The 27,072-nt window shown below is 37.0% G+C and overlaps 1 protein-coding gene across 1 annotated transcript in view; it reads left to right on the top strand.

Annotated features, from left to right (window-relative positions):
* LOC134853103 (polyamine-modulated factor 1-binding protein 1-like) overlaps positions 1–27,072 on the top strand; it is a 107,842-nt gene that overhangs the window by 36,755 nt on the left and 44,015 nt on the right. The window contains exons 4-9 of the mRNA XM_063869042.1: positions 5,671–5,733; positions 6,053–6,136; positions 16,312–16,485; positions 17,502–17,717; positions 25,128–25,202; positions 25,295–25,378. Of these exons, the coding sequence (XP_063725112.1) occupies positions 5,671–5,733; positions 6,053–6,136; positions 16,312–16,485; positions 17,502–17,717; positions 25,128–25,202; positions 25,295–25,378 (696 nt within the window). The remainder of the gene's footprint in view (positions 1–5,670; positions 5,734–6,052; positions 6,137–16,311; positions 16,486–17,501; positions 17,718–25,127; positions 25,203–25,294; positions 25,379–27,072) is intronic.

Raw genomic sequence — 27,072 nt, 5'->3', positions numbered from 1 at the left:
TCACAAGATCCTTCCTCCCCCTCCTCCTCAAACTGTTTGCGATGAGTGTCTAGAGTCATTCGAGAGTTTGTCGGAAGCCCGAGAGCACGTCGAGCTGGTACATGACATGACTTCGAATAGTCATTGTATCTATTGCCATATAATATTTCTCACCGCGGAAAGCTATGGACAACACTTGCTGAAGAAGCACGCATTGCCTGTTTGGGACGGCATTGAGACGACGTCTTCCGCTGCCCCAACGGAAAGCGCGTTCAGAGGCAAATTGCGTCGATACGATCTCAAAGTTGGTGAAAAAGAAATGGATTTGCTTCAAGTCATGATGCAAAACAAGGAGGAAATAGATGCTCTTATACTGGAAAGGGTCAAAGAGGGTCCGAACAAGGTGCAATTCCATGTGGAAGTGGGAATGATCAAAATTCCCACTGTGCAAGACGGGGACAGTGGAAACTTCGAAAGGACCATGCTGTTTCTGAACACTAAGACATTGACAGTGTACTTCGAGGGAATAGCTGGGGTTCAATTCTTGGAACTGATTGAACATATGGTCAACCAAGTCAATTCTCTTCTCATGGTAGCGGATGGATTATTGACAGAATTGAAAAATTGCAAATCAGTTTCGCGGCCTTCTCACCAATAAGAGCAGGATCCTACCTCGAGCTACCTGATGCACTCAGCGCAGCATCTACTCTGCTCACAAATATCAACACTAAAGATGATGACCGTTGCTTTCTCTACTCCTTTGTTGCCGCATATCACAATGTGAATGAGCCGGCCCTCTACCCCACATCTAGACGGTGGCTGGAGAAAAACAAAGTCTCAACCTACAATCTCGACAAAGAAGGAATTGTGAAAATCAATGGGGAATACGAAATGCCAATGGGTCTGATGGATATGGACAGATTTGAAAAGTTGAACAATTGTCAAATCAACGTCTTCCGGTAAGCAAATTCTAATTTCCTTCTAAAAATTTTAAAATTCCTTCAATAATGTTCTTCACCTATTCAAACACCCTTTTTATTTCATTTCAAACCTAGGTATAAAAATTATTTTTCTGTTCAGGTACAACGATGGCGAATTGTTGCCCATAAGAGTATCGAGCAGATTCACTACTAGCCTGATTGTGGACTTGTTGCTGCTGACAGATGGATCAAAATATCACTATGTGTTGATAAGTGATCTCCAGAAACTGGTCGAGTACGTGCGGCACAAAGTGCACCGATTTCAATCTGAGATTTGTCGCAAATGTTTCCACACATGCGCTTCATTCGAAACTTTGAGAAGACATCAAGAACTGTGCTACCAAGACGAAGATGTCGTCATAACAATGCCCAAGCCGGGAAAAGATGACCACAAGTTCAAAAACTTAACAGCTCGTTGGTACGTACCCAGAGTAATCTACTTTGATTTGGAGTCACTGCTCTTACCAGTATACGGACCGCAACCTGATCCGCGAAAATCTAGCACGCAAACAATTGAAATCCATCAACCGTGCGGCTACGCGTTAGCAGTAATCGAATTTGGGAAAAAAGACCTGTTAAAGTTTGAGCTTAAAAGAGGACCGAATGTGATGGAAGAGCTAATTAGCTCCCTTGAATCGTTAGCGAGACAAATTTACGTAGAAAAAAGGAAATATTACACTTTCACTGGTATAACAGACCAGGAACGGGAAGATGCTACAATTTGTTGGATATGCGAGAATGATTTTTCCGACAATGATCAAGTGGTACTTGATCATTGCCATTACACCAACAAGTTTCTGGGTTGGGCACACAATGAGTGTAACGTTAATAGAAAAACAACAAATTACATTCCAGTGGTAGCTCATAATTTGTCAAATTATGATTTACACTTTATAATCAAAGCGCTGGCAAAAAGCGATTCGGAAAACACTTTTTCCGTAATACCCGCATCTGAAGAAAAATATATATCCTTGACAATCTCAGTCTACATAAAAACGTACACGGACAAAAACGGAAAAATCAAAAAACTCTACGAAAATCTGAGATTCATCGATTCGTATAGGTTCATGCTGGCATCGTTGGCAAAACTTGTCGATAATTTGCCCAACGAAAAGTTTTTTCTGCTGGAGAACTATTTTGAAAAACTCGGCCACTCACGTGAAAAAGTCAGTCTGTTGAAACAGAAAGGGCATTACCCCTACTCATACTTCAACTCATTCGAAAAATTCCGAGAAACTCGCCTTCCCCCACGAGCAATGTGGAAAAATAGTCTAACAGGAGGGGATGTGAGTGTTTCAAGAAGCGAGTACAATCATGCCCTTAAAGTTTTCACCGAACTGAAGTGTGGCTCACTTGGTGATTACCACGACTTGTACTTGACTACAGATGTGCTATTGCTTGCTTCCGTTTTCGAAGCTTTTCGTGAAGTTTGCTATCAAACATACGGGCTGGATTGCGCCTGTTACTTCACGGCAAGTAACCTTTCCGGGGACGCCTTTCTAAAAGTTTGTAAGCCCGAACTGAAACTCTTAACGGACCGTGAACATCTAGACCTTGTGCAGCGAATGATACGAGGAGGCATGTCGTCGATTTACGCGCGCCGATTTTACAAAGCAAACAATAAATACCTCGACGATTTTTCGCCCTCAGAACCATCAAGCTACATCCTCAATATTGATGCAAACAATTTGTACGGGGGGATAATGAAACACTGCCCTTTGCCCTTAAACGATTTTTCAATAGTTGAAAAAAGTCTGGCAGACATACTGCTCACCAGCGAAACATCAGAATGGGGTTATATAGTTGAAGTCAATTTAACCATACCCGAAGAGCTTCACGACTTCTTTGCTGATTACCCCCTTGCCCCCTCTCGTGAAGTAGTGGACATCGGTGCAATGAGCAACGAGCAAGTCGACATGTTGGGAAAATTGGGAATCACCACACTGCCAAAAGTGCCAAAGCTTCTACAGACCTTGCATCCTAAAGAAGGTTATGTTTTGCACTACCTTACCCTAAAATTGTACCATGAGCTAGGAATGAAAATAACTCACCTCGGAAAAGTTCTTCAGTTCCGCCAAAGTCACTGGATGGCACCCTTTGTCGACCTCAACACCCGCCTACGAAAAGCCGCGGTAAATAAATTCCAGGAGAACTTCTACAAGCTAATTGTTAATTCAGCTTTCGGTAAGACAATGGAGTCTAAGTTAGGAAGAAAGAAGCTGGAGATTGTAAGGAATGAGAGAGAACTTTTACAAAAAACAGCTCTGAGCACAATGAAAAGCTTTCAAATCATTGACGATCAATTAGCCACAATTAGCTTTTCAGTAACAAAAATATTGTGGGATAAACCTATGATAGTTGGTGCGACCATCCTAGACCTCGCCAAGCGTTTCATGTTTCAGTTTCACTATCAAAAAATGAAACCAAATCTAAACTTGGAACTCCTTTACTCCGACACGGATAGTTTTATTTACGCCATAAAAACTGATGACGTTTACCGAGACTTGGAGAAAATAAAAGCTGATTTCGACTTTTCAAATTACGATAAGGACCATTTCTTGTTCGAGGATACCAACAAGAAAGTTGTGCTGAAGTTCAAAGACGAGACTGGTGGGAAGCCGATCAGAGAATTCATCGCCCTAAAACCGAAACTATATTCGGTCGTCCTTAATGGTAAATAAAATTTAAGCCACCCTTCCACCCCCCATTCCTACCTTTTACAGAACAAAAATACCACCACCAACCTACCTACACCCCTTAATTTGTTGCATTAAACTATGGGCATTTAGCTGATTTAGGCAACATTATACAATGTTGCCTAAACGTTGATTTATCTGACAACATATTCCCTCTTGTTTCCTCTTTTTTAATCATAATTTAGAGTCTTCTGCTCTTTTTTGGTAAAATGAATCAAATTTTGTTCGGTATAAATTGAGTTGCTGAAGTGAAATGAAGCTATCCCCAACGTTGTAGAAAAGAATAATAATTTTGCTATTGTTTAGAAGGCACTCAAAAATTGAGTGCCAAAGGAATTAAACGGAGTGCACAGAGAGAACTGGTCCACCAAACCTTCAGGGACACATTATTCACTGGAAAAACAATGAGAGTATACAACTATAATATAGTTTCGAAAGGTCACACCAATATGACAGTGAAACAAAACAAACTTGCATTATCACCATTCGACTCAAAACGTTTTCTACTTTTCGACGGAATTTCGACAGTGCCCTTTGGCCATAAAGCCGCTGAAGAAAATGCTTTTCTAGAAGACATTTACATGGACACCGAGTGGGCCAACTCATACAATGAAACTGATAACAGTTCTCCCGATTTTACACTCCCGGATTGGGGATTTTTACAGCGGCCCTACTCAGAAGCAGAGCTGCAAGAAGAAGAAGAAGCTTCTAGTAGCCGAGTCCGTGAACGTCCCCCTATAAAAAACCCATTTATTTTATCTGAAGCTTCAGAAGAACGACCATCTAAAAAACACCGCAAAGAAAACCAAAACAATAAACATTAAAGTCTGAAACATATATTTTCAGATGATTTTTACTCTTCGTCCTTTTTATACTTCGAATTGTATATGTTTTGGTTTTTACCAATTTACAACTAATAAAATACTCGTATTGAGCTCAATCACTGTTTTAACATAAATAGCTTCAGGCAAATAAACTAGTAGACACAAACCAAGTGTTAATTCAAACAAATGTGTGAAATCCTTAGGCTTGTTTTGAATAATAAACTTTAATAGCATGACAAATCTTTGACGAAAAGAAAGAAAGCCAGGAAATGATATCCACATGAAACTAGGACGAAAAAAGAAAAGTTCAGGAATTAGGACGATTAATTTTAATTATCGCGGGAAAAGGGACCGCTTTCAAAGGAATTAGAAGGAATTATTGTATCGCGTCCCGGTTGTTGAGCTCAGCTTAACAAGATCCTAAGGAGGGGGTCTTTTACTTTAGGGGTGGGAACTTGCGATCATTTACAAAATCCTAGGATAGGGGTCCTCCAAAAAATTAAGGACCCCTTTCCTAGGATTTTGCTTTACGTGAGGACCCCCCCCCCCCCCCTTAGGAAGGACCCCCCCCCTTAGGATCCGGGACACGATACAATACTACTAACATTCTAGTAGGGTTAATTAGAGGTGAGCTCTTTAAACCCCCTTCCCCCACAAGGCTGTATATTTGTAAATGTCCGTTCCATAGAGTTATTGTTAGAGTGGGATATAATAGTGTGTTTGTTTTTCTGTTTTTAAGAGTAATGAACGTAGTGAGTAGTCTCAAGTAGTTCTTGCTGATTTTTTTTCAGGACGCTCAATTTCGATTTTTCGTCGCTTGACTTGTGATTTCTTTTTAAGTTCAGTGAATTTCCATTGTTAAAAGGAAGGCAAACTCCACAACAGCAAAAATGCATAAGTCGCGAAAAATGTGATCAACTTCTAATTTCGAAAATGAAGTTAATTATCAGATTTCTTTATCAAGTTTTTTTCAAATTGGGTTGATTTAAAAAAAAAATGTTCATCAAAAAAAAGTTTCCATCACTCAGAGAGCTTTAAGGCCATCTATTTTCTTCTCAATTCAAAAGATTTTTGAAAAATTAAATCGTTTTTTTTTCAGTTTCCTTTCGTTCATTACTCTTTTGCAACTGCCAGTTCCAACTATGTTTTAAGCATTGAGTATTGTGTTGAGATGTGCTTTGTTGTTTTCAGCTGGAGGAGCAGGAGCGACTGATGCATAAGCTCAAAATCACGGCACAAGACACTACACAACAGGTAGGATACATTTTTACTCACGCCTCAGATATCGTCAAGTTCAAAGCAAGATGAACAGCTAAAAAATGTTCCGGTTGCTTAAAAGTGGAAGTTTTTACTACAGAAAGAGTTTTTTTTCCACAATACTGCTTTTGACTTGGAAATGGTTGATCATCTGCCATTCTCAAATGTTTGCACAGTTTACTACCCAAACGTTTGTTGCATAAGTATTTGGTCGGTCAAGCATGAGGAGGGAACGGCTTTTCGAAAAAGAAGAAGAGTCAATCGAACATTTTTGAGGGCCATGCGTGACCGCTAAGATGTGACTTTCTTGTTTCAGTTGGATTCTGTCTCTGAAAGGAACAAGGAACTAAAAAGGTCCCTGGACAAATGCGAATCTGCACGCCACGATGCACAGCAAAAGGTCTGTTCGATTACTGCATGCATTTTAGCGTTTGAATTTGTGTTTGAGCAAAACGGGTATTTTGAAAAAATATTGGGATCGGTTTTTTTATTTAATTTTTTTTAGACGCTATGGAAAACATTTTCGCTTTTCACAAAAATGTTTGGTTTTTCTCAGAAGCTACTCCGCCGATTTTTAAAAAAAGTGGTAACACTCGAATTTTAGTCTCTTTTCAACTTACCCCACTTTCTACAGCCTTCAAAAAGTCTGTGGGGGGATATTTGACTCAAAATTTTGATTTTTTCGTTTTCTCGAAAACTGCGTCCGAAATCTGAGGTTTTTGGGGTTAAATAAATAGAACGGGTTGTGGGATAGCTTGGAAAAATCAAAATTTCGATTTTTGACTGTTTTTTTTGCTTCAAAATTATAACTTTTCTCACAAACTACTCTCAAATCTGAGATTTTTATTTCAATCGAAAGGAAAGGTTGTTGGAAGGTCCTCTGCATAAGAGGCTACACAATTTTTTTTCAATTTTGACCGTTTTTTAAAAGTTTTGACTTGTCCCGAAAACGATCCTTCCAAATCTAAGATTTTGGGCTCAATAAAAAAGAGTTGAGCGAAGCTCTCCTTTTTAAGCGGCGACGTCAAAATTTTCTTACTAAAATATTATGACAGTTAGAAGAATCAATATTCTGTTTCCTGTTTTTTAAAACTTTTGACGATCTCTCAAAAACTACCAGCCAAATCTGATATCAAGGGTTTAATCGAGGCAACAGTGTTTAGGAAGCCTTCATGCTGCTGCGGATATGCCTCAAAATTAAAAAAAAAACATGTTATGGCCTTGGGAAAATTCCACATTTCCAAAAATTTCATTCCTAATTATTTTAGAGGAGCGACTAAGGTTTTGGGTGAGTACAAAAATCCGCATCAGTACAAAAGTTACAAAAAATATCAAACAAGTACCTCCAGCTTAAACTCGACTCTAGTGATTCTTGATTTGGCTTATTTCCTGGCGTTATCGAATGACAGTCCTATAAATCATTTATTCATAGATTTTTCACATCTTGGGGCTTCACGTTGAAGTGTTGTACAAGTTTTAAAAAAATGAAAATTGCGTTTGTGCTGCATCTTTTATTAAGTGAAGTTTACGTTTCCAAATTCTGGCTTTAAACTAAGAAAGTCGACTGAGGGTCTCAATAGGGGCTTTGTTTTTTTTTGCGGCTGCGTTGGTTAATGCGGTTTCTTTTGGTCAAAAAGTACCGTTGAATAGAACCCTCAGACGAAGCCTCTCTTGCTGTTATAAATGTTCGAAATAAGCTATTTGTGTTGTTCCCTCGGCTTCCCTCCATGGTACATAAGTTGTGTCTAACAAGAAGTCTTCAAAAGGTTAGAAAATAGCTGGTGCATCTTAAAAGTAGAATTTCAGAAAAATACCATGTCTTTAGAAGAATAGCTTGTGCATCTGTATATTTTTTCATAACTAGTAACGCTATACAACGCTAACTTCGGAACTAGCATAACATGAATGCTTTGTCTGGTTGCATTCACGAATAGAAACTGGAGGAGCTGTAAATTTTTAGCTACTAGGCTGGAATAGCAACTGGAGGAGCTGTAAATTTTTAGCTACTAGGCTGGAACATAATAAGTGACTCTTAACTCAAATGATTGGAATTTCTTTCCAACTTCGTCCCTTTGAGAAAATTCAGCGTCAAAAAATCAAGCAGGACAGACTTTTCTAGTTAGTTTGCTGCCATTTCTCAGCAATTTAGGACTTATCATATTGATTTTCCGCGATGATCCTTATTACGACGATGTAACTCTTCGCCTAATTTTCTAACTCATGATGCTCAACCTTATCCCAAGTGATATGGATAATTACATAGGTTTCCCTTCAAAAGAACACCAGCTCAGCAGACCAAACGCAAATCTGGTGCAGGTAGCAGCCATCAGCGACTTTGATTATTGTCCCCGTCGAAGCTATCAAGGATTGGAACCTCCCGGACTTGAACCCAGCCCTAGTTAAGTAGGGCTAGGTTGAAGTCCGGGAGGATCGATCTTTGATAGCGTCGACAGGGACAATAATCATAGTCGCTTATGGCTGCTACCTGCACCAGTTTTGCGTTTAGTCTGCTGAACTGGTGTTCTTCAAAGTTGTCAGGGCAGTGGCCATGGCGACAGTTGAATTATACCACGTGGCAACACCGTAACAGTGTCTGCCTCGGACATATACACCTTGCCCAGTTGCCATTAAACGACATTGAAATCATCAGTAGATGTCACTTCGCCCGCCTTGTCCCACCAACAGAAGTTGTATCACTTGTTAATGTACCCCTTGGTTGAAACACGCCACATGGATGGTCTCTGTGGTAAAGAGTGCAGCAAAACCCGAAGACATCAACACAACGAGCTTCATAGACGACGATCAATTGTTTCACCATGTTGTAGAGTAGATGAAACTCGACGCCGAATGAATCTCATCTGACAAACGAAGTATGTTAAGTAACGACAAAGACGCTCTCGACAATGGACATAACCAGATTGGACTGCTATGGAAGAAGACTCGACAACTACAAAACAACTATTGGCTTGCAAAGAAGCAACTACACAGCCTCCTATTCCACCTTTAACGGCAAACCAGAACGTCTCAGCAAAAACAAGAGACCATCACGACCGATATACGCAAAGGGTTCATCAAGCAAATCAACAGCTACGACAACGACGAATGTTGGTACCTGTCTCACCCCGCAATAACGAACGCCAAAGAACCCGGCAAGTTACGCCGAGTATTCAATGCCTCTAGCATAGCATCCTACTCACCGGACCTGACCTTCTGTGCAAACTGACTGGAATTGTTCATGCAGTTATTCGTGACCCCAGCAGAGCAGCCATACCTACGCTTTTTGTGGAAAGACGAGAACCAGGACATCATCACATACCAGTACCCGCGACACATCTTGGAGCAACCGACTCTCCTGAGACCATCCAAAGATAGCCATAACACGGACGCCATGGAAGCCAAGAAGTTCCAGACACCAAGGAAAGCAGACATCGCGCAACGGAAACTCCTTAAAATTGCATCCTCGCCATTTGACCCGCTCGAACTTGCCATGCCCATGACAATTAGCCTTCGACAGAACCTACAACTTGCCTGGAAATCAGGACCTCTATGGGATAAAGCCCTCGACCTGACAATTTTGTCCAACCTCAGCGACTGGCTTGACGAAATCGAAAACTTCAACAACGTGAAACTACCTCGAACGTACTTCCGACCACAAAGAAAAGCAACCGACATTCAACTGCACGTATTCAGTGACGCGTCAAAACATGCCAACTCGCGAATATGTAATTGATACATTGCAAGTTGAGCGTTACTTTTTTGCATAGCGTTTATACTCAATCCGGGTTTTCTATAGCCCAGTTTAACTGTTTTTAATCGGGCGAGTAACTGTTGCTGCGTTTTTTCATTCCATCCGCTCATTAAATTAATAACTGTATCGTTCAGGGGCTTAATAGTAGTATCTAAATCTGTCATCTAAATTATTTGAAATAAAGCATTGAGTGTATTAAATAACGTGTCTAAATTACTTTTAATGACATTTCGATTTGACTTCATTTTTGATGATTGTGATCTCGTAAATCCTCTAAGTATAATTGAATACGACATCAATTCAAAAGATCAATTGTAGCAAATTTAATTCAAGTTTATTTCAAATTTAGGTGAAAAACATAAAATAAACACTATCTAACTTTCTCTCAACCCAATCAATGCAATTTCTGAGATGTGAATAGATGTTGCTGAATTACAAATAACTACTTCTGGGAAATCTTTCACTTAATTTAGAGCAAATTTTTGATCATTGTTGTAAATCGAGCTTCTTATCTGCTTATTTCTTACATGTCGGAATTTGGGGGAAAATTCAAACAACAACTCTACTTAACTGTTCATAATCCCTCTTTTGCTTCTACAACATGTTTTTTTATGAACTGTCAAGTGATTTTATGTGTTTTAACTTTATTTTTGGTTTCTTTTTGTATTGAAAAGTCAAAACTCATGATTTTAGAAAAAAAAATGTATCAATTGAACGAAAAATTAGATCAACGGTTTTATTAGTATTGGAAACGTCTGTATATTAATGTAATTTTTGCAAAATGATAAATACCAGTTTAGAATTTTCTAATTGAGAAAATATTACCTAAAACTATAGTTTGTAACCAAAATTCAAGCAAGCGTCTTGTTTGCTCGAACTCCTTAGAAACGGTAACTAAGCGTTTTCTTATTTTTTTTCCCGTAAACTTCAAGTTAAAGTATGCTTTTTCTTAGTTTTTGCTTAATCTGCGATCTTCCAATTAAGTGCTTTTTGCATATAGTTTTATTCAATAAATAGGTTTTAAAATGAAAAGTTGTATCGTTTGAACTATCTTTTATTAATACCAAACAAAGTTAACACCAAAAACCGATCTTTGCTGGCTAATAAAAACCAGTTTAAAACTTTAAAAAAAAAATCTTTTGTGTCAGATGAGTGTTAAAAAAATGTTTCTAAACTAAGTTCTTGAGTTCCGTTTTAAAATGAATTATGAGAGCAGATGTATGTTGTTTGGTATAATGAATATTCAAAGTTTTGTAAATTAATCACAATTTTTATCTTTTCTTCGTCACTTATCAAAATGTTCTGAAACAGTGTTAACAGCAGAAAAATTTTATTTTTTATGCATAATTGTTTACCCTACTCTGATCAATAACTTAGAAAAACAACTACTAATACCTGTGTTAATATGATTATTAGTCTTGTTAATGAGCCAAAAAATCGAATCCTTGTACTCTCATTGGGTTATACTGAGCATTTTTTAAACATCTATTAAAATAACCGTGAAATCAAATACAAAATTAAACCAAAATAACAAAGTCCGATACTGGATTAGTTTCTAAAAATGAACATTTCACGGCAATTCGAACTCGATTTTTGCTTGCGTATATTTTCATCGATCATATCGTTTGAACAAAAGCAGCTGCGATTGATCCAGTTGACAAGACCACCTTTGTAAAGAAGGTTTGCGTAGTCTTATTTTGTCTTAGTTTTGACAAAAATCTATAGATGTTTTTGATTTTTGTTGTTTTACATTCCACAGTAAAGAATTTTTGCGAATTTTCAAGTATTTAATTACCAAAGTTTGTTTTAGAGTTTTAAAAAAGATAATAGTTCAACACAATAGCTTTTTGAAGGTGTTAGATTTTACTTTACCGTGTCTCGCAGGTATGTTAGTCTTGTTTGGAAATTGATGATAACTTATTCCATCACTTTGTGTTTTATGATATAATTTCGACAGGCAGAGTAAACAAGACGAGCGGTGCTTCTTAATGTGAGATTTAGGATCCTTGCTATTATATGTATAAATTATAAAGTTGATGTATTTCGAACGCGACCGTTTTTCAGATATCTTGATGCCCTTTGAGGTGTGTGATCTCTGCCAAACTCAAGACATGCATTTCTTTCATTTAGTTTCAGTGATGGCCTCCGACGCAAATAAAGTTAACAAAAATTTAGAGAGAATTCAAGATAATTCACTGAATTGAAGATTAAGAAAGTCCCAAAATACTTTTGTGGGGATGTAAACTTATTTTTGAAAATCTTTAAAAAATGAATCATAATTGTTAAAAGTATTTCTACAATGTATTGATTGGTTGCTTTCAATGAAAATTATTTAATTAATTTGGACATTTTTCAATATGGTGAAATTTAAAAAAAATTAACTCAACCATTTTGATATCGACCAATCATAATCAAGTGTTTCTCTAAATGCAATTTTTGAAGTAAACCAATGAAAATCAAGCATATTTAGAAGTTAACTAATTTTCATTTCTCAAACGTTTTTTGTAATTGTTCTGATCTGAGAATTCATCGAACTTAAAATTCTTTGTAATAAATACATGATTTTACCTGATCTGTTGCAGCGTGTTAAATTTTTGTTCAGAAGTGATTTCTTATTTTTTGATGTCTCGTAATCATCAGATTAGTTTAATTAACTATCACAGTGTGTCAACCATGGTAGATCTTATGATCTAATCAATCCTATCCGTGAATGCGCTGCTATATATGTCGAATATATTTTCTGTCAAAAGTTGTAAAAAGTGGCGTTTTTGTTAAAAAGTAAAAAAATCTAGTTTTTATCTAGACTTTTCCCACTGATAACAATTATTAATACCAATTTGTTTTAAGGCAAGTTGTAGCTAACATCGATCTCAAAAAATCTTCTTAACATGTCTCTTGCCTTGCACCGATCCATAACAGTGGTGTCCAGGTTGGAAACATGAATTGAATAACCCTAATAGTTAATTAAATTTTTCGAAAACCGAGGAAATGTCTTAGCCGACTGCTTTTCCTGGGCGAGAACGCTCAGAATAAATTCTATAAGGCTGCAGAGGGAAAGAATCCCGCAGATCTTCAAAGGTGGAGTGCAATCAATCAAGAAGTTGAGGAGTCTTGTTTCGCCAAGCAACCTCAGCGATATGATGTTCAGTGAGACGTACTTTATCATACGAAACTAGTGCAGATTCAGAGAAGATGTGGTGGTTGCTGAACGACGAAGAGGAAGAATTAGAAGAGGAAGGATTAGAAAGCTCTGACAACGGTACTAAATGTGTACTGTTTTTTGCATCAAATCTCATCGGGTGGCCGCCTCATGTGAAAATGCAAATGGACATAGGTGCTGACACAAGAGTGATATCGCCGAGCATCTGGGAGAAGCTTGGTAGACCTACTCTAGGTGGAACTGCTCGGACTCTAAAATCATGCGTTGGTCACAAACTCTTCTTCATAGGAACAGCAATTTCTGATCTGATATGAAATCGTCGAGAGGAAAATTTTGCCATCAATAAGCCAAACTCGAAACTACTAAAAACATTGTTTTGTGCAATTGAAATTCGAATCACCAAGTTACACGTGAACCACAAAAATTTCCAATCATTTTGTGGTTTGAAAAGCTTCTACGGACGAATGATTCAGATCTTTGCCACCATTATGCTCCCCCTCAATGACTTACGGAGTCAAGACCTCAGTCGCGCAACCGCACTCCCTGGACAAAGAAGTGACAGTGACCACCGATGCACAAGAAGAACATTCAGTGTTCTACGTTTCCAGGAAGCTATCATCAGCAGAGCCTAGAATAGAACGAGATACTTTGGCAATCGTGTTTGCGGCTACACGACTGAAACAGTCCGTACTGGGGCGCAAGCTTTCCCTACAAACCGATCACGAACCCTTGCAGCACTTCTTTGTGCCAGACGGAGAGAAACTGAAAACAGCGTTAGCTAGATCAACCAGAAAGGGTATTGCGGTGATGGGTTACTACAAGTTGAAGTATGTGTCAGGCGAGCAGATCCCACATGTGGCTGCTCTGGGCAGACTGCGCTTTAACGAAAAGACACCAGAAGAGGGGAAAATCGGTATCTTTCAAAAGGACATCTTTTTCGCAGACAATTAAGCTGAACGACCTTAAAACCTATCTTCAATCTAATAGGACATTCAAGACGTCTTCAAAGGCATTGGAGACAGTGCTCAAAAGCTGAATCACGCTGCAAGAAGGATGATGAAACATTGACTACACGAGAAGGCGTCATGTTATCTATAGAGGCGTTGTACATTTCATACCGCGAAGACTCAGAACAAAGTTATGGTCGATGCCCACCAGACGCACCCGGGAAGAAAGGCAAAAGAAATGTCTCTGAAAATGATTACCTGGTAGACTGGCATGTCACAAGACGTGAAACGACTTGTCTTAAGATGCTATATCTGTCAAAAAGCAGACAATCGCGTGGAAAAACAGTTTCCGAGTGACCAGAAGCAGAATTCATATGGATTGGGCACACATCAAAGAGCAAGGAAACATTCTGGTTGTTGATGACGCTGAAAATGGCTGGATCGAAGCTTTCCGGACCAATGACCGTTCAGGAAGTGTCTATCAGCAATCTGCAAGATCTGGAGTACCAAAAACTCTAGTCTCTGACAACGGACCCAAATTTGTGAGCGAAGACTTCAAAGCCTGATTCAAACCTTAGGCAATTAACCGAGTGTCATCATCAATCTACCGCGTAAGAGCAAATGGAATAGCAGAAAGAGTACTACTAAACATGCCATGCGTGGGGCAAAAATTTATCAGGCAATTTTTCCACAATAGAATTTGACGTATGTGAAAATTTCTCTTCAATTCGAATAAAGACATGGGAGCACTGCGTGCAACTTTCATCATTCGACGTTGAACCATCGCATCCCGGATCCAAACCAATAATCAGAATGGACTGTTAAGCAAGCGACAACCAGATTGCGAGATGCAGTCAAGAGATCAATACCACAGATGGAACTCGTGACACCATCGATGATGAAACTCCAGTGCAACATAAAACCATAAAACAACTTTCACTGACTTCAGAAAGTCAACCTGAACCGATCTCAGACGAACTCAAACTATCTACAAGACTCCGGAAGTCAACGAAACACTACGGAGATCTTATACCGACAGATCTTCTTAGAGAAGGAGAGAGGATGTGATATGAGAAATCATTGAAGGTGAAACTCTTTGTATGAAATTTAAATGAGAATAAATACCTGAAATTTTCTGATCTGTTGAAGCGTATTCAATTGGTTCAGAAGGGTTTCTAAGTTTTTGCTGCCTCTTCATTATCAGATGAGTTTAAGCAACTTCCACAATGTGTCCTTGTATAAGATGATATATGTTGAATGTGTTTTTGGTAAAAAGTAATCAAAAATCGGAACATGTGAGCAAAAAAAGTTTTTCCCTTATGTAAAATCTAGTTATTTTATTTACTTTTCCCAATGATAACAAGATAATTCTCAAAAAAATACAAGTGATTTCTTTTCTGATGAAAAAAAGTGGGTTCTTACTTATTTCATATTTTTGCTGGACGCCTTATAGAAAACATATAATAACAAGAATTTTTCTTTACCCAAAGAGAAAAGACTTTTAAAATTTTAGTATTACTTACTAGAAAATATCGAATTACAAATCTAAAAAATCACTTGATAAACTTTAAATTCCCGTTTTGGATATGGATTACTAAGTCTAGTGTAAGTTTTTCAATTTTGTCAGTTTTGAGATTTTTTCCTAAATATTTGCTGAGTTTTTCCTCGGTTACATTCAAAAACTCAAATAAATGGATAGGACGAGATAATGTTTTGAAATTCTACTCTTGATTATTTTTAAACTTTTCTTTTATATCTCCAATTTTTTTACCTTTCTGGAAAACAGGTTTTGGTCATTTATTTCTTTTTCAATGTATTTTGTTCTTTTTTGTTTTTAGAAACGATTTAAACTTTTTAAACGGTGAGATTTATAGTTCCGTATACAAATTTTTAAAAACAACTAAATATTTCTTTTTTAAGTTTTGCATTAAGTACAGTGAGTTGTTTCCTTGAAAGAAAGGGTGGTTTTTTTCTGATTTGGTATGACTAAAGTAAAAAATTTTCTGATGCGTTACTTTTCAGGAAAATCAATTATGATTGGGTTGATTCATATATCTATTGTATTTAACGCGTCCAGAAAACGGAATGTTTTGGACTGACTAACAGACTGGGATAAATCAGAATTTACTCCTAACAACAAATATAAAAGTAGCTTTAACATCAGGATCTTGACAACATTATCATGAAACAAGCTAGCGTGCGAGAAATATTCTATTCGAGTCCGCTTGTCTTCAATCCAATTAGAAGTGCCAATGGAGTTTGCTCCATAGGATTTAAAAAAGCATTGGCGATCTAAAATTATGTGTTTTTTTTAATGTTATTGGTAGCTAAATTTTTTTAGTGAAAATCAAGATCAAATGGCCTAGATGCAAGTACATGAGACTCCTAATCTCTAACTTGGGGTTGGATTCTTACTATGGCGAAAATTTGTTCCTTGTTTCATTTTTTAAAGCCAGTTTGGTGTTTTTCACTTGCGAAGTTCAGCTCTGCCTTTGTGCAATGCGCATTTTCGATTTCGGCTTACTTTTCTGTGCTTTCATGCGTATTTCTGATTCTGTATGTTTTCCAAAGGCGTCTTTGGTGCCAGTGTTTTGTAAACAATATTTAAACGTTTTTATGCAAGTGAGCGCAGCGAGATCAGTCGCAATTAATATGGCTCGCATATCAAAGGTTTCATTTTTGAGATTATATGAAATAAGGAGATTGAATGTTTGTGTCAGGCTTCCAAGTGGGAGGAGAAGAGTGGTATGTTGGAGCGGGAGTTGGGCCGACTGGTGCCGGAGCTGTCCAGTGTGCGGGGGGAGAATGAGAGACTGCGGGCAAGTGTGGCCCAGCTGGAAACCAGTCAGATGCAGTCCAGACACTCTCTCACCTCAGAGTCGCAACTGCTGCAGGTAAAAACACAAATATAAATAGCTCAGCACCACGCGCACTCCTGAACACACACGTCCCATACTTCTTCTAGTTGACTAATAAGTATCCTAATAACCCTCTCTTGGATTCGAATAAAATGAGTTCACACAAGCTGGGCTTTATGTGATAGTACAGCGCACCTTAGTTTCCCAACCTAAGTGCTCTTGAAATTACCGGAAGAGCAGCCACTACAGGACTTTCTCTCATTGAAAATGTTATTCCTAGAAAAGTGGCCGCTTTACGCTTTATTCCCAGGGCTTAAAGCAGCCTTTTCCCAGAGAACTGGTTTGTCTTGGTATTAAGATGGAACTGCCGTCCCAATCCCGGAAAAAGGAGGAAGGTGGATGTCAGGAAGGGCATTTAGTCTAAAAGGACTGCGGTCTGAAAGTGCATTGTAAAGGGCAACGCTCCAAACAACCCAAAGAAAGTCATACAAACAATGGCCCTCAGTCCCGTGCGCCCTTTCAAAGGGGGGGTGCTAAGAATCGCACAGTTTCAACTACTTATACTTTTCTCTATAAGGCGAAGAGACCCACCCTATAAAGAAGTCCTTCCGAATAATGTTAGTTAATCGGCTAATTAGCTATTAATCTTTATTAGGATTCATTCCGATTCTGTAGAGTATGGGTGTATATTATTAGCTGCAATTCTGATATCCTAAAAAAAAGGTCTACCCGAAGATAATTCGTCCAGTTCGTTGATTTGTTTCCAATCTTTTGGCAGAATTTATCTCTAAAATTAGGCCAAGCAGTCCAAACTATGCCATTATGATATTTTCGGCAATGGAACTGCTCTAGAGTTCTAGGGTTAGCTTCTAGATGTCAATTTAAACCAAAATATAACTCGTGGAAATTGACGTGCGGTAAAGTCTATGAAGTTTTGGTTTCGGTTGTTTATCTCAAGTTATAAGTTGTTGGATAATGAAACGAAGATTTTGTAGTCGATCTGGGTAAGTTGTGTGGATAATGTAAGAGTGAAGTTTGATGTGTTGTTTGAGGAGTCTCTGACGAAGTTGCAGGCGGAACACAGCCAGTTGTTGGAAGAGTGGCGTGGCCAGAGCAATAGACTGGCGGAGCAGCAGCAGCTCCTGGCACAGTTGAGGGCCGAGGGGGAGGCTGGGAAGAAGAGGGAGGCAGAGTGGAGTGCGAGGGGGGAGGAGTGGGGCAGGAGAGATCAGCTGCTCACCCAACAGACTAACACACTCAAAGTGGAGGTGAGGCTCACTCTATTCACATACTACTTAAACACTATGCCAACAAGCTTGAGAACTCTAGGTGTAAAAGAAAGAAAGAGAAAGAAAGAAAGAATTTATTTTCTCGATTGGTAAAGACATTGACAAAATTAAAGTAATTTATCATTTATATACAATCAAGAGGGACAGCAAACGAGACCATGCGGTCTACCAACAGCTGCCCTTTAGTATAACATCAATGGTAAACAGCATTATGGAAGAAAATCAAATTTGAAAGAAAAAAAAAGTGAAAGAAAAGAAAGAGAAATTGCGAACATACAAAAGGCCATATTTTCTGCATTTTAATGGTGTGTGCGTGTGATCTCTAGTGAATTACACCTATAACCTGTCTCTCAACCATGAATATCAAAACATTTTTTTTTTAATCTAAAAATTTTCTAAGTTTTTTCTGAAAAAATTTTTACTGAGAAAAAATTCAAAAAATCACAAAAATCGTCATATCTCCTGAACTAAAAGGCTCCAGAGCATCATTTTTTTCGTCAAGAATCGCAATATATAGTTGGTGGTCTTGCAGCATTTACCCAAGGTATTCGTAATTAAACATTTTAAAAATTAAATACTAAAGATGTCAGCTCGTTGTTATTTAATAGGTATCCATTTTTGATTTCATGATTATAACATTTAACTTTTTCAATGTTCGCATTTTCGATATCATTTAGAAGTAAACCCCTTGTTCTGAGAATATTATAAAGCCTAGATCCCCGATACGCCAATGAGTGTTTTTCGAATAGTCTTTTCCTAAATGTTTCTTTTAGCATGTTTAGTTTTCCCCTACGGGTTTCGCGTAATGGATTTTCAAATTCAAATAAATTATTCAAAAAACTTTCGCTATGAAGTTTATTAATCGATCGCAGCACGAATTTCAGTAATGCATAGACATAGAGCTCATGGACTGTTAGTATTTGATGTTTAATGAAAATGTCTTCGGAGTGGTCCCTACGATTTCTGAAAAATATTAATTTTAGAATCTTTTTCTGAAGCATAAAAATCGGCAGCAAAAATGAGTAGCTGCAACAACCGTAGACCAGAATACCATATTGGATTGTTGTTGTGATGTTACTACGATAGTACTCTAAGAGCTAGGTGCGTAATAGCGTAGCTTGGAAATAATGCCCGATTGCTTGGCTAATCGCATTTTTACATTGTCTATATGCGAAACGAACGATAATTGGAGTCAATGTATACACCCAGATAATTAATCACTGGTTCTTTCTTAATGTTACAGTTATTTAATTGAAAGGTCATTGAATTGGAAGTCTTTAAATTCATTTGTACCGTTTTATCCATATTTATAATCAATTTATTTGCATTAAGCCAGTAGTTCAGTTTGATAATGTCCTCTTCAACCCGAAGATTTATTTGACCAATTGCTGTGACATTTGTATCATCGGCAAAAAGGACAATTTCTGTTGAATTGAATGCATGAGGTAGGTCATTAATATATATAAGAAATAGTAACGGACCTAAAATAGATCCTTGAGGGACACCACATTTAATAGTCGACCAGTTTGAAGAAATTCCCTTAATTTCTACACGTTGAATTCTTTCATTTAGATATGATCTAAACCATTTATGCGCATTTCCTCTGATACCGTATGATTCGAGTTTTTGTAACAGAATATTATGTTCTATTGTGTCGAAGGCTTTTTTTCAGATCAAAAAAGAAACTAATTATGCTTTTATTGCCATGGGAACGCATTTTTTCAGTAAAATCAACTAGTGTATCGACAGTACTGTGTTTTGATCGAAAACGAAACTGCGTACAATAAATTAATGAGAATTTGTCAAGATAATTATAAATTCTTGTGTACATGGCTCTCTCAAAGATTTTACTCCACACTATTAGGAGAGATATTGGTCTGTAATTGTTTTCTACAACTCTTGATCCACTTTTATGCATAGGGATAACTTTCGCTCTTTTTAATCTATCTGGAAAAACGCCCTGTATAAAGGAGTTGTTAATTAAAGAAGCTAAATAAGGAATGGTTGCTGATGCCGATAATTTAACTAATATGTTGTTTATGTTGTCGTCTCCCGATGAAGATTTATTATCAAGATTGTCGATGATTTTTTGCACTTCACATTCTGTAACAGGATATAGAAAAACCGACTGCTCAGCCTGATTAAGAGATGGCATTGGTAAGTAATCTAAAGTTTTCGTAAGCTCTGTGCCTATAGCTGAGAAGAAATTATTAAATCTCTCAGCAATATCAAATGTTGACGGAGCTTCCTTGTGCTGCAGACAGGATTCAAGCACTGGAACACTTGCATCTTTAGTATTTATTCCACTTTAATCATTGAGTAGTTTATATGTTTGTCTTGAGTCTCCTATACATGCTGTAAATTTCTTATTATAGTATTTTCTTTTCGCCGAATTAATTTCTTTTTCCAACTTAGATCTTAAGTTTTTAAAATTTTCTAATAATATCTGATTTATTGGATTACTTTTCCATAAACGGTGGGCTCTATTTTTTTTGGTGCGTAAGTTTTTCAACGTATTGTTGAACCACTTTGGTTTTTGGAACTCAGGTTTTCTGTTTATTCTCATGGGTGCAAAGTATGTTGTAATCTTGTTGAAAGCCGCAGAAAAACTGTTAAAGGATTCCGATGGATCAGTAGAATGACATATTTGTATATTATCACTCATCTCAGTATGTAAAGCGTTTATATACATATCTGATTTATGCTTGCTTTTAATAAATTGTAGGTCACGAAATAAACGATTTTCTCGGTTTATTAAATATGGAAGAGTCCATTGCAAGAGGATAGGGAAATGATCCGAGAAGTTTTGGTATTCGAGGACTTGGTGGTCCGTTTCGGTTAAATTTTTATAAATGAAATGATCTAGACATGTATTTGTTGTATCAGTAACTCTTGTTCCTTTGGTATCGCTAAGTTCAAACCCATTTGAAAAAATGCAATTCAGGTAGTTGTTAGATAGTTGATTAACTTTTGAAATGTCAATATTGAAATCGCCACAGATAACAAAGGGAATTGAGGGTGAGGAGTTATCTTCCAAAAATTTATCAAGTTGATCAACAAATGTTAATTTGTTTATTCTGGGAGGGTTGTATAATACGGCTATTTTAAACTGGTAGTTACTTTTTTCAATTGACAAGGGTGCATTCATCGATGCTCGTGGTAGTTTGTTTTAGGAGCTTGAAATCTTCACGTATTTGTATCATTACACCACCTCCACGGCTTTTTCTGTTACATGTTACAAACTTATTATAGCCATCAATGAGATAGCATTTACTGTCATCGTTTTCTGTTAGCCATGTTTCTGATAGACATAAAATAGAAGGAGGAGACTCAAGACTGTATACTAGTGCTTCCAATTCAATTAGATGACCTTTCAAAGAGCGAACGTTTATATGTAGCACTGAAATTTTAAGTTCCGGAGGGGGACTCCGATTGATAGATGAAAAGGTTCAATTTTTTTTGCTATTGGAAAAGATAAACGGACCACAGAAATGTTTTTGGGTGATTTTAAAACTACCAAAATTCTTGTGTTCGATATTGTAAGAAAGTCTTAAGTGGAGAGTTGGGAGTAATTTAGTTTTATGAACATATGGCTATTTGTCGAGTCATGGTTGTAGTGAGTTTTATTTTCAGGAAAAGTTTTAAAGTTTATTCAAGCTCTAATTTACTTTGATATTTTTTAAGTTCAACTCTGCGGATAGATTTTTATTGATGAAACACTGAAAAAGTAAAATAAGCAATCTTAATAAACTTTTTTGCCGAATTTTTGATAAAACGTTATTATTGGTTGGCGTTGGACTTGGACAGAAACCTACAATTCTAAATCGATTTCAGGAAGGAATTTTAAATTAGGTTATGGTTACCCCTCTAGCGAGCCATAAAGGCTTTTTCGAGAAAAATTTGTTTTTACAGAAGAAGCAGCTTTATTTCTCAAGAGTTAAAAATACACATTAGTAAAGATATACACAATTCATAACTCTGAGAGGACAGCCTGCGGACCCATTTGGGTTTCAGAAGACTGCCCTATTGCACGAACATGTTCATAAGACAATAATAATAACAAAATTAAGAGTGAATAAATTACAACCAATAGAATAGAAACAAGCCCTCAATTTCAATTCATCAGAATTATAATTTGAAAAAAGCAAATATCACTTACTACACAGGGTAGGTGCATTAAACCTTGCTAAAGGCTGAGGTTCATTGGAATATTCCTACGATTGATTGTATTATACTTTGATTCAATTTGGCTTTTAAAAAAATCAACTGAAAGATCAAATTAGGCCCAAAAACTTGTCGTAGGCCCCTGTAACCAGTTTCTTTTTATTTCTTCATCTTGTTTCGAGTAATAAACGTAACGAAGACTCTTGTTTAGTTCTGCTGATTTTTTTCTCAGGAAAAAGTTAAAATGTGCTTGAAAGTCTCTAATAACTACAGATGCAGATACAGATTTTGAGTTCAATTGAATTTCATCTGCTGAAATTGACGTAAATAGCACTCTCCAATTACGAACTTGGAATTGGCGTGAAAAAAAACCTTGAACGATTTCTAGTTCGAACGTGGAATTTAACTTTAAGATTTCCAGTGGAATAAAAACTTTACAGTTGATCCAGTTTTCTCAAGTTGGTTTATGTTATTAAAAAACGCCAATCATAAATCGTTCAAGAAGTTCAAAGAGCTTAAAGGCCATCTATTTTTTTGTTTTTGAAGTTCGAAAGTTGAGATTTTTTTAAACGAAGTCATTGTTTTTTTTTTACTTGTGTTCATTGCTCTTCTCGCGAATATTCGATTGGCTGTGTTTCTCTTAGCGGTTTCTGTGTCTACTAACTCTGTCATGTGCCTATAGCCTTCACCGTAGGAAATAGATTGAGGCTTTTTGACAGAGGAAACCTAACAGCCTATGCGGCAGTAACCAGTGAACAAGTCCAAGAAGGAATTCAGTTTGCGAAAAGCAAAACTGATTGCCGAAACCAATAAAGGCATTGTATTCACCTTATGGCTTAATTGATAGGGTTTTTATAAGTAACCTGAACTCACGCAAAGTCAGGTTGACTAGAATTCCAAGGATCACATCAGAAAATCTTGAAGTCGGAGATGATTCATGAGGTGACATAGGGGAGGGGGGATATCTATGCTCAAAAGCATTAACACAAAAAAAATTGGTCAAAAACCTACTGAACCTACTGGAAAATGAGTCGGCTCAGATCCTATTTGTTCAAAGATTTATTTTATGGGCTATAGATTGGATTTAAGAACGCGAAAAGGCAGGTGTAGAGTCAGGAAAAATATTGTTTTTTTTTTAGGTTAAAATGCGTTGCAACTTGATAAGTTAAAGATACATGTTTAAGTTTGATCTTAAATTTGAGAGTTTTCATCAAGTTTTTGGCAGCTCTTTTCCGCTTGTTTGTTGAGTCTTCGTACATGGGAAGGATATTGCGAAATGTTTTGCTGTGAAGGCCCGAAATTGATTGCGAACTAAAGTAGTTCGTAATTTGGTTCTTAGAGAATCTCTTTGAGTCTATATGGTTGCCTAATTACATAAAAGAATTGGAAATCTTAATCGTGTTTTTTTTCGCAAGTAGAACTGGAAGCATTTTTGGATGTAAAGTTAACTTGATACATTTTATCTAAGATGATTGAAAGTTTAGTGACGTTAAGCCAAGAGCTGGCAGCACCGAGATTACTGTTGAAATCTTCTAAAGAGCAGTTGTTACCTGGTAGCGTCCGCAATGAGGAATTTTGCTTGCATTTTATCCAGGCTGTCGGAAGAGCATTAGTATAGATGGGATATGGGATAAAGCCAAAGCCCTCGAGTGGTAACCTTGTGGTACGCCATGTTCAATTTTCAGCCAGCTGAATTGACAATTTTGTCTTTGTACCATTTGCTTTTGTTGTTTTAGATAGTATATGAGCCATTTTAGTGTATGATCCTCTATCCCATGCAATAGTGGCGCAAATGAGTATATACTTGCTTTGTCAATTAGTTTATTGTTCCGACTTTCGATACGAAAGTAACGGAATATTTGTGCTCGGGGTGGGTTTTTTTTCTTCAGACAAATTTCGACTTTTTAACTAGCCATTTTTGACGGAATTTTTTTTATATCATTCAAAAGGTATTGTTGTCCTGAGCTTAAATTTGAAAAGATATTTTTACCTGTGATCATTTTTCGTAAAGTTATGAGGGTTTAAAGGTTGCCATTTTGACCAATTTGGGACAATTAACGCGCGATATAATTCGAGCTATTAACGCGTAAGCGGAGATTTAATCCGTCTTAGAAATCGTTCCAAATTGGTTGAAAGAAGCTTATTTGCCAGAATTGGTTTGTTTCAAGGAACGAAATCTGTCCTTTTGTTCTTTATATGGCGTGTGGGGTGATGATTTTCATTAAAAAATTTCAAATGAAAAAAAAATTCATTTTATTTTTTTTCAATTAGTTTTTTGAAGTTATTACTGCTCCATAAACCTTAAAAGGCAGTCGGAACATTCAGGACTTCACCCTGATACGAGCAGTCTTGTTTATTTAGTCAATACCTGAGGATGCCTTGCTTTTCATTTTTAAGACGATCGATCTGTTACAGTTCTGTTACATCACTTTCAGATAAGTGCTTGGAGAAATTTGGTTCATCCATTGTAAAACAATGACTTACATTTGGTAGCAAAATGTGAGCGAAATTGAATAGTGATCCGAGCATGTTTAATAAATAAGAACTGAGACGTTAAGTAGGTTTTCTAAGTAGTTGATCAAAACCATTAGATCCAATTTTATCTAAATATTCAACTGAAAGGTTTGTTTTTACGTCAAATCAATGTTCAAGTCACGCACACTATCTCAGGAAATGACCATGAGGTTAGATTAATCAAATCTCTCTCCAGTTTTAACAGAGTTTATTCAATCTGGTGGATTAAACACCACGATAAGAATAAAGGTTGTTTCTTGATATTTCAACCAAACTGATTCACTGTCAATATCAGACGATAGTTCATCTATAAAACGTGATAGAATTCTAGTTCCTAAAGTAGATTTCATTGTTCAGATTTCACAGGAAGTTAAAAAAAAATAAGTTATGATCCATTTTTCTCAAATTTAGTTATTTTATTGAAATAGTGCCAATCGTAAATTCGTTTTGAAGTTTGAAGAGCATTAGAGCCATTTGTTTTAATTTTGAAATTCGAAAGTTTTCAAAAAAATGAGTCAGCTTTTGTTTTCTGTTTTCTTGAGTTCCAACTGTCTGCTAAAAAATTCTTTCAAGATTTTTCAGTCAGTCTTTTCAAAATCACCCTTCTTGGATTGTTTTTGCAGCTCTATTCAACTCTTCTTATTTATAATTGTTCTGATAGTGCATCCTTCGTGTTGATATATTGATATTGTGTATGTGTGTGTTTTACAGAAGGAGAACTTGCTGCGTGCTCTGAGTGAGGTGGAAGGCAGGTCAACAGAACACATGATGATGCAGGACCACCAGGTACCACTGCCACTACTCACTCTCTTCTCTTAATCACTATCACTTCCGCCTCCCTTTACACATGTTGTACTTATATGTGATGTGTGGTTTAGATTTCAGTCACCCAGGCAGAGTTCGACTGTTTGAAGGGGGAGTTGGAGGAGCTGAGGGAGAAGTACGAGAGTGCCAAGTACCACGTAAGCACAAGTAAAGTACTCCACTATCACTACCACTACACAACACAACACTCTCTCTCATTGGCAATGGCCACACAACATACACATACATATCGGTTGGGTCAGTTTAATCACTCGCTATCACACGGCTTCTCATGCAAAAGCATGAAACATAACAAAAAGAATGCTGCTACACGCATGTCACAACCACAAAACATGCTGTTAAGCAAGCAATTCAGTACGAACCTAACTCATACCACCCACCCGATCAGATGTCTGCTGGGCATGCCCCCACCCATATAATGTGTCCGAAACAACCCATACTTTACTTTACATCAGTTTGTATACGAGTACTTCACTTTTTCTCCAACCTAAATCGCAACTTGTGTTTTTACTCAAGCACGTGTTCTTTTCTTCTCTGAAATTAAGAGAATATTTTGTTTTACTGGGACAACGCGCAACAAAAAGCAAGCCTTGTAAAATTCAAGGAAAGCGACAACTCACAAGGTTTCAATTTCGTTTTAAGGTCGCAAGTGGGCATAACCAGTTCGTTTTTTTTAATCAATTCCCACCCTCGGTTGGCAATCTCGCAAGAAGTTGGCGCGACTGCGGAGTTGATTATATTGGAAGTTGTCTTTTGTTGCGAATGTTGTCCATGTGTATGATATCTGTGATAGTTGTCTGGATGTGATATTGATCGTAACATTCTGCAATTTGACTGTCTCGTTTTATTCAAGGGAGAAACTCTTCGCCTGGTGTGCAAGAACTTAGTAAGTGTCTCTTCTTCTTCGCCTCAATCAATGCATTTCATTCAAGCAGACCACTTCATTACTAGACATCACATTAGACATCCCATCAGTAGTTGCCTACATTCTATTTCCCACTCTGAGAAATCAAATATATTGTGTTCATAGAAATGGTCATAGGTAGAAGGAAGGAGTTTGCGATCAGACTATTCTTATGCCTTGTAAATTTTTCAAATTAAAGTTTGTGCCAATATTTTTTTTGACCAAAAGTGAAGGCGGCTGTTTTTTGATTTGTACGTTGTGTTATTTGTGGTCGCTGTGTTGCGTTACAATCGCACACTGTTTGTCTGTAATGCCACAAAATTAAAAATAATATTAAATTATTTTTATTTAAACAATCAAGTTTTTGCCTATCGTCCGTAGGTTAGTTTTGCTATTTTTGTTTTAAGTAATGTTGTGTATTAAATACTAATTTTTTCTTTTATTTGAAAAGTTTTTCTTTCTCTGAGAGGAGTATAATTTAGTCTCGATTAATATGCATCAGAAATGTGCTCTTTTTTCATCATTGCATGACATGTGTGTAATGGGTTGACTTGCTGGCTGATATATCAGTTCGCTTCATGTCTCCTACTCTGTTCTAGAGAAATTAATTCTTTTGTTTCTTTCGTTGTTTTTCTTGCCACATTCAAGCTTCTTTCTGCTCTCAAATCAATGTTCTTTTTCTGTTTGCAGTACCTGACCAAGTTAACAATCATGCAATCATTATCATATGGTTCGTTTTTGTTCATTCGATATGCTGATATTGTATGAAAAATGCAAATATATCTCTGATATTATATGAAAAATGCAAACATATCTCTTGAGAATTGGTTTGTCAAAAATATACTTTTGTATTTGGTTTTGTGTTAAACATTCGAAAAATCAGGACTGGACTATTTGCATTCGGTCTGCTTTGTATGTGGTTTGCGT

Source organism: Symsagittifera roscoffensis, chromosome 8 (assembly GCF_963678635.1).
Source record: "Symsagittifera roscoffensis chromosome 8, txSymRosc1.1, whole genome shotgun sequence".
Lineage (NCBI taxonomy): Eukaryota > Metazoa > Xenacoelomorpha > Acoela > Convolutidae > Symsagittifera > Symsagittifera roscoffensis.
The sequence above is the reverse complement of the archived record's forward strand: the minus strand, read 5'-3'. Positions and strand labels throughout refer to the sequence as shown.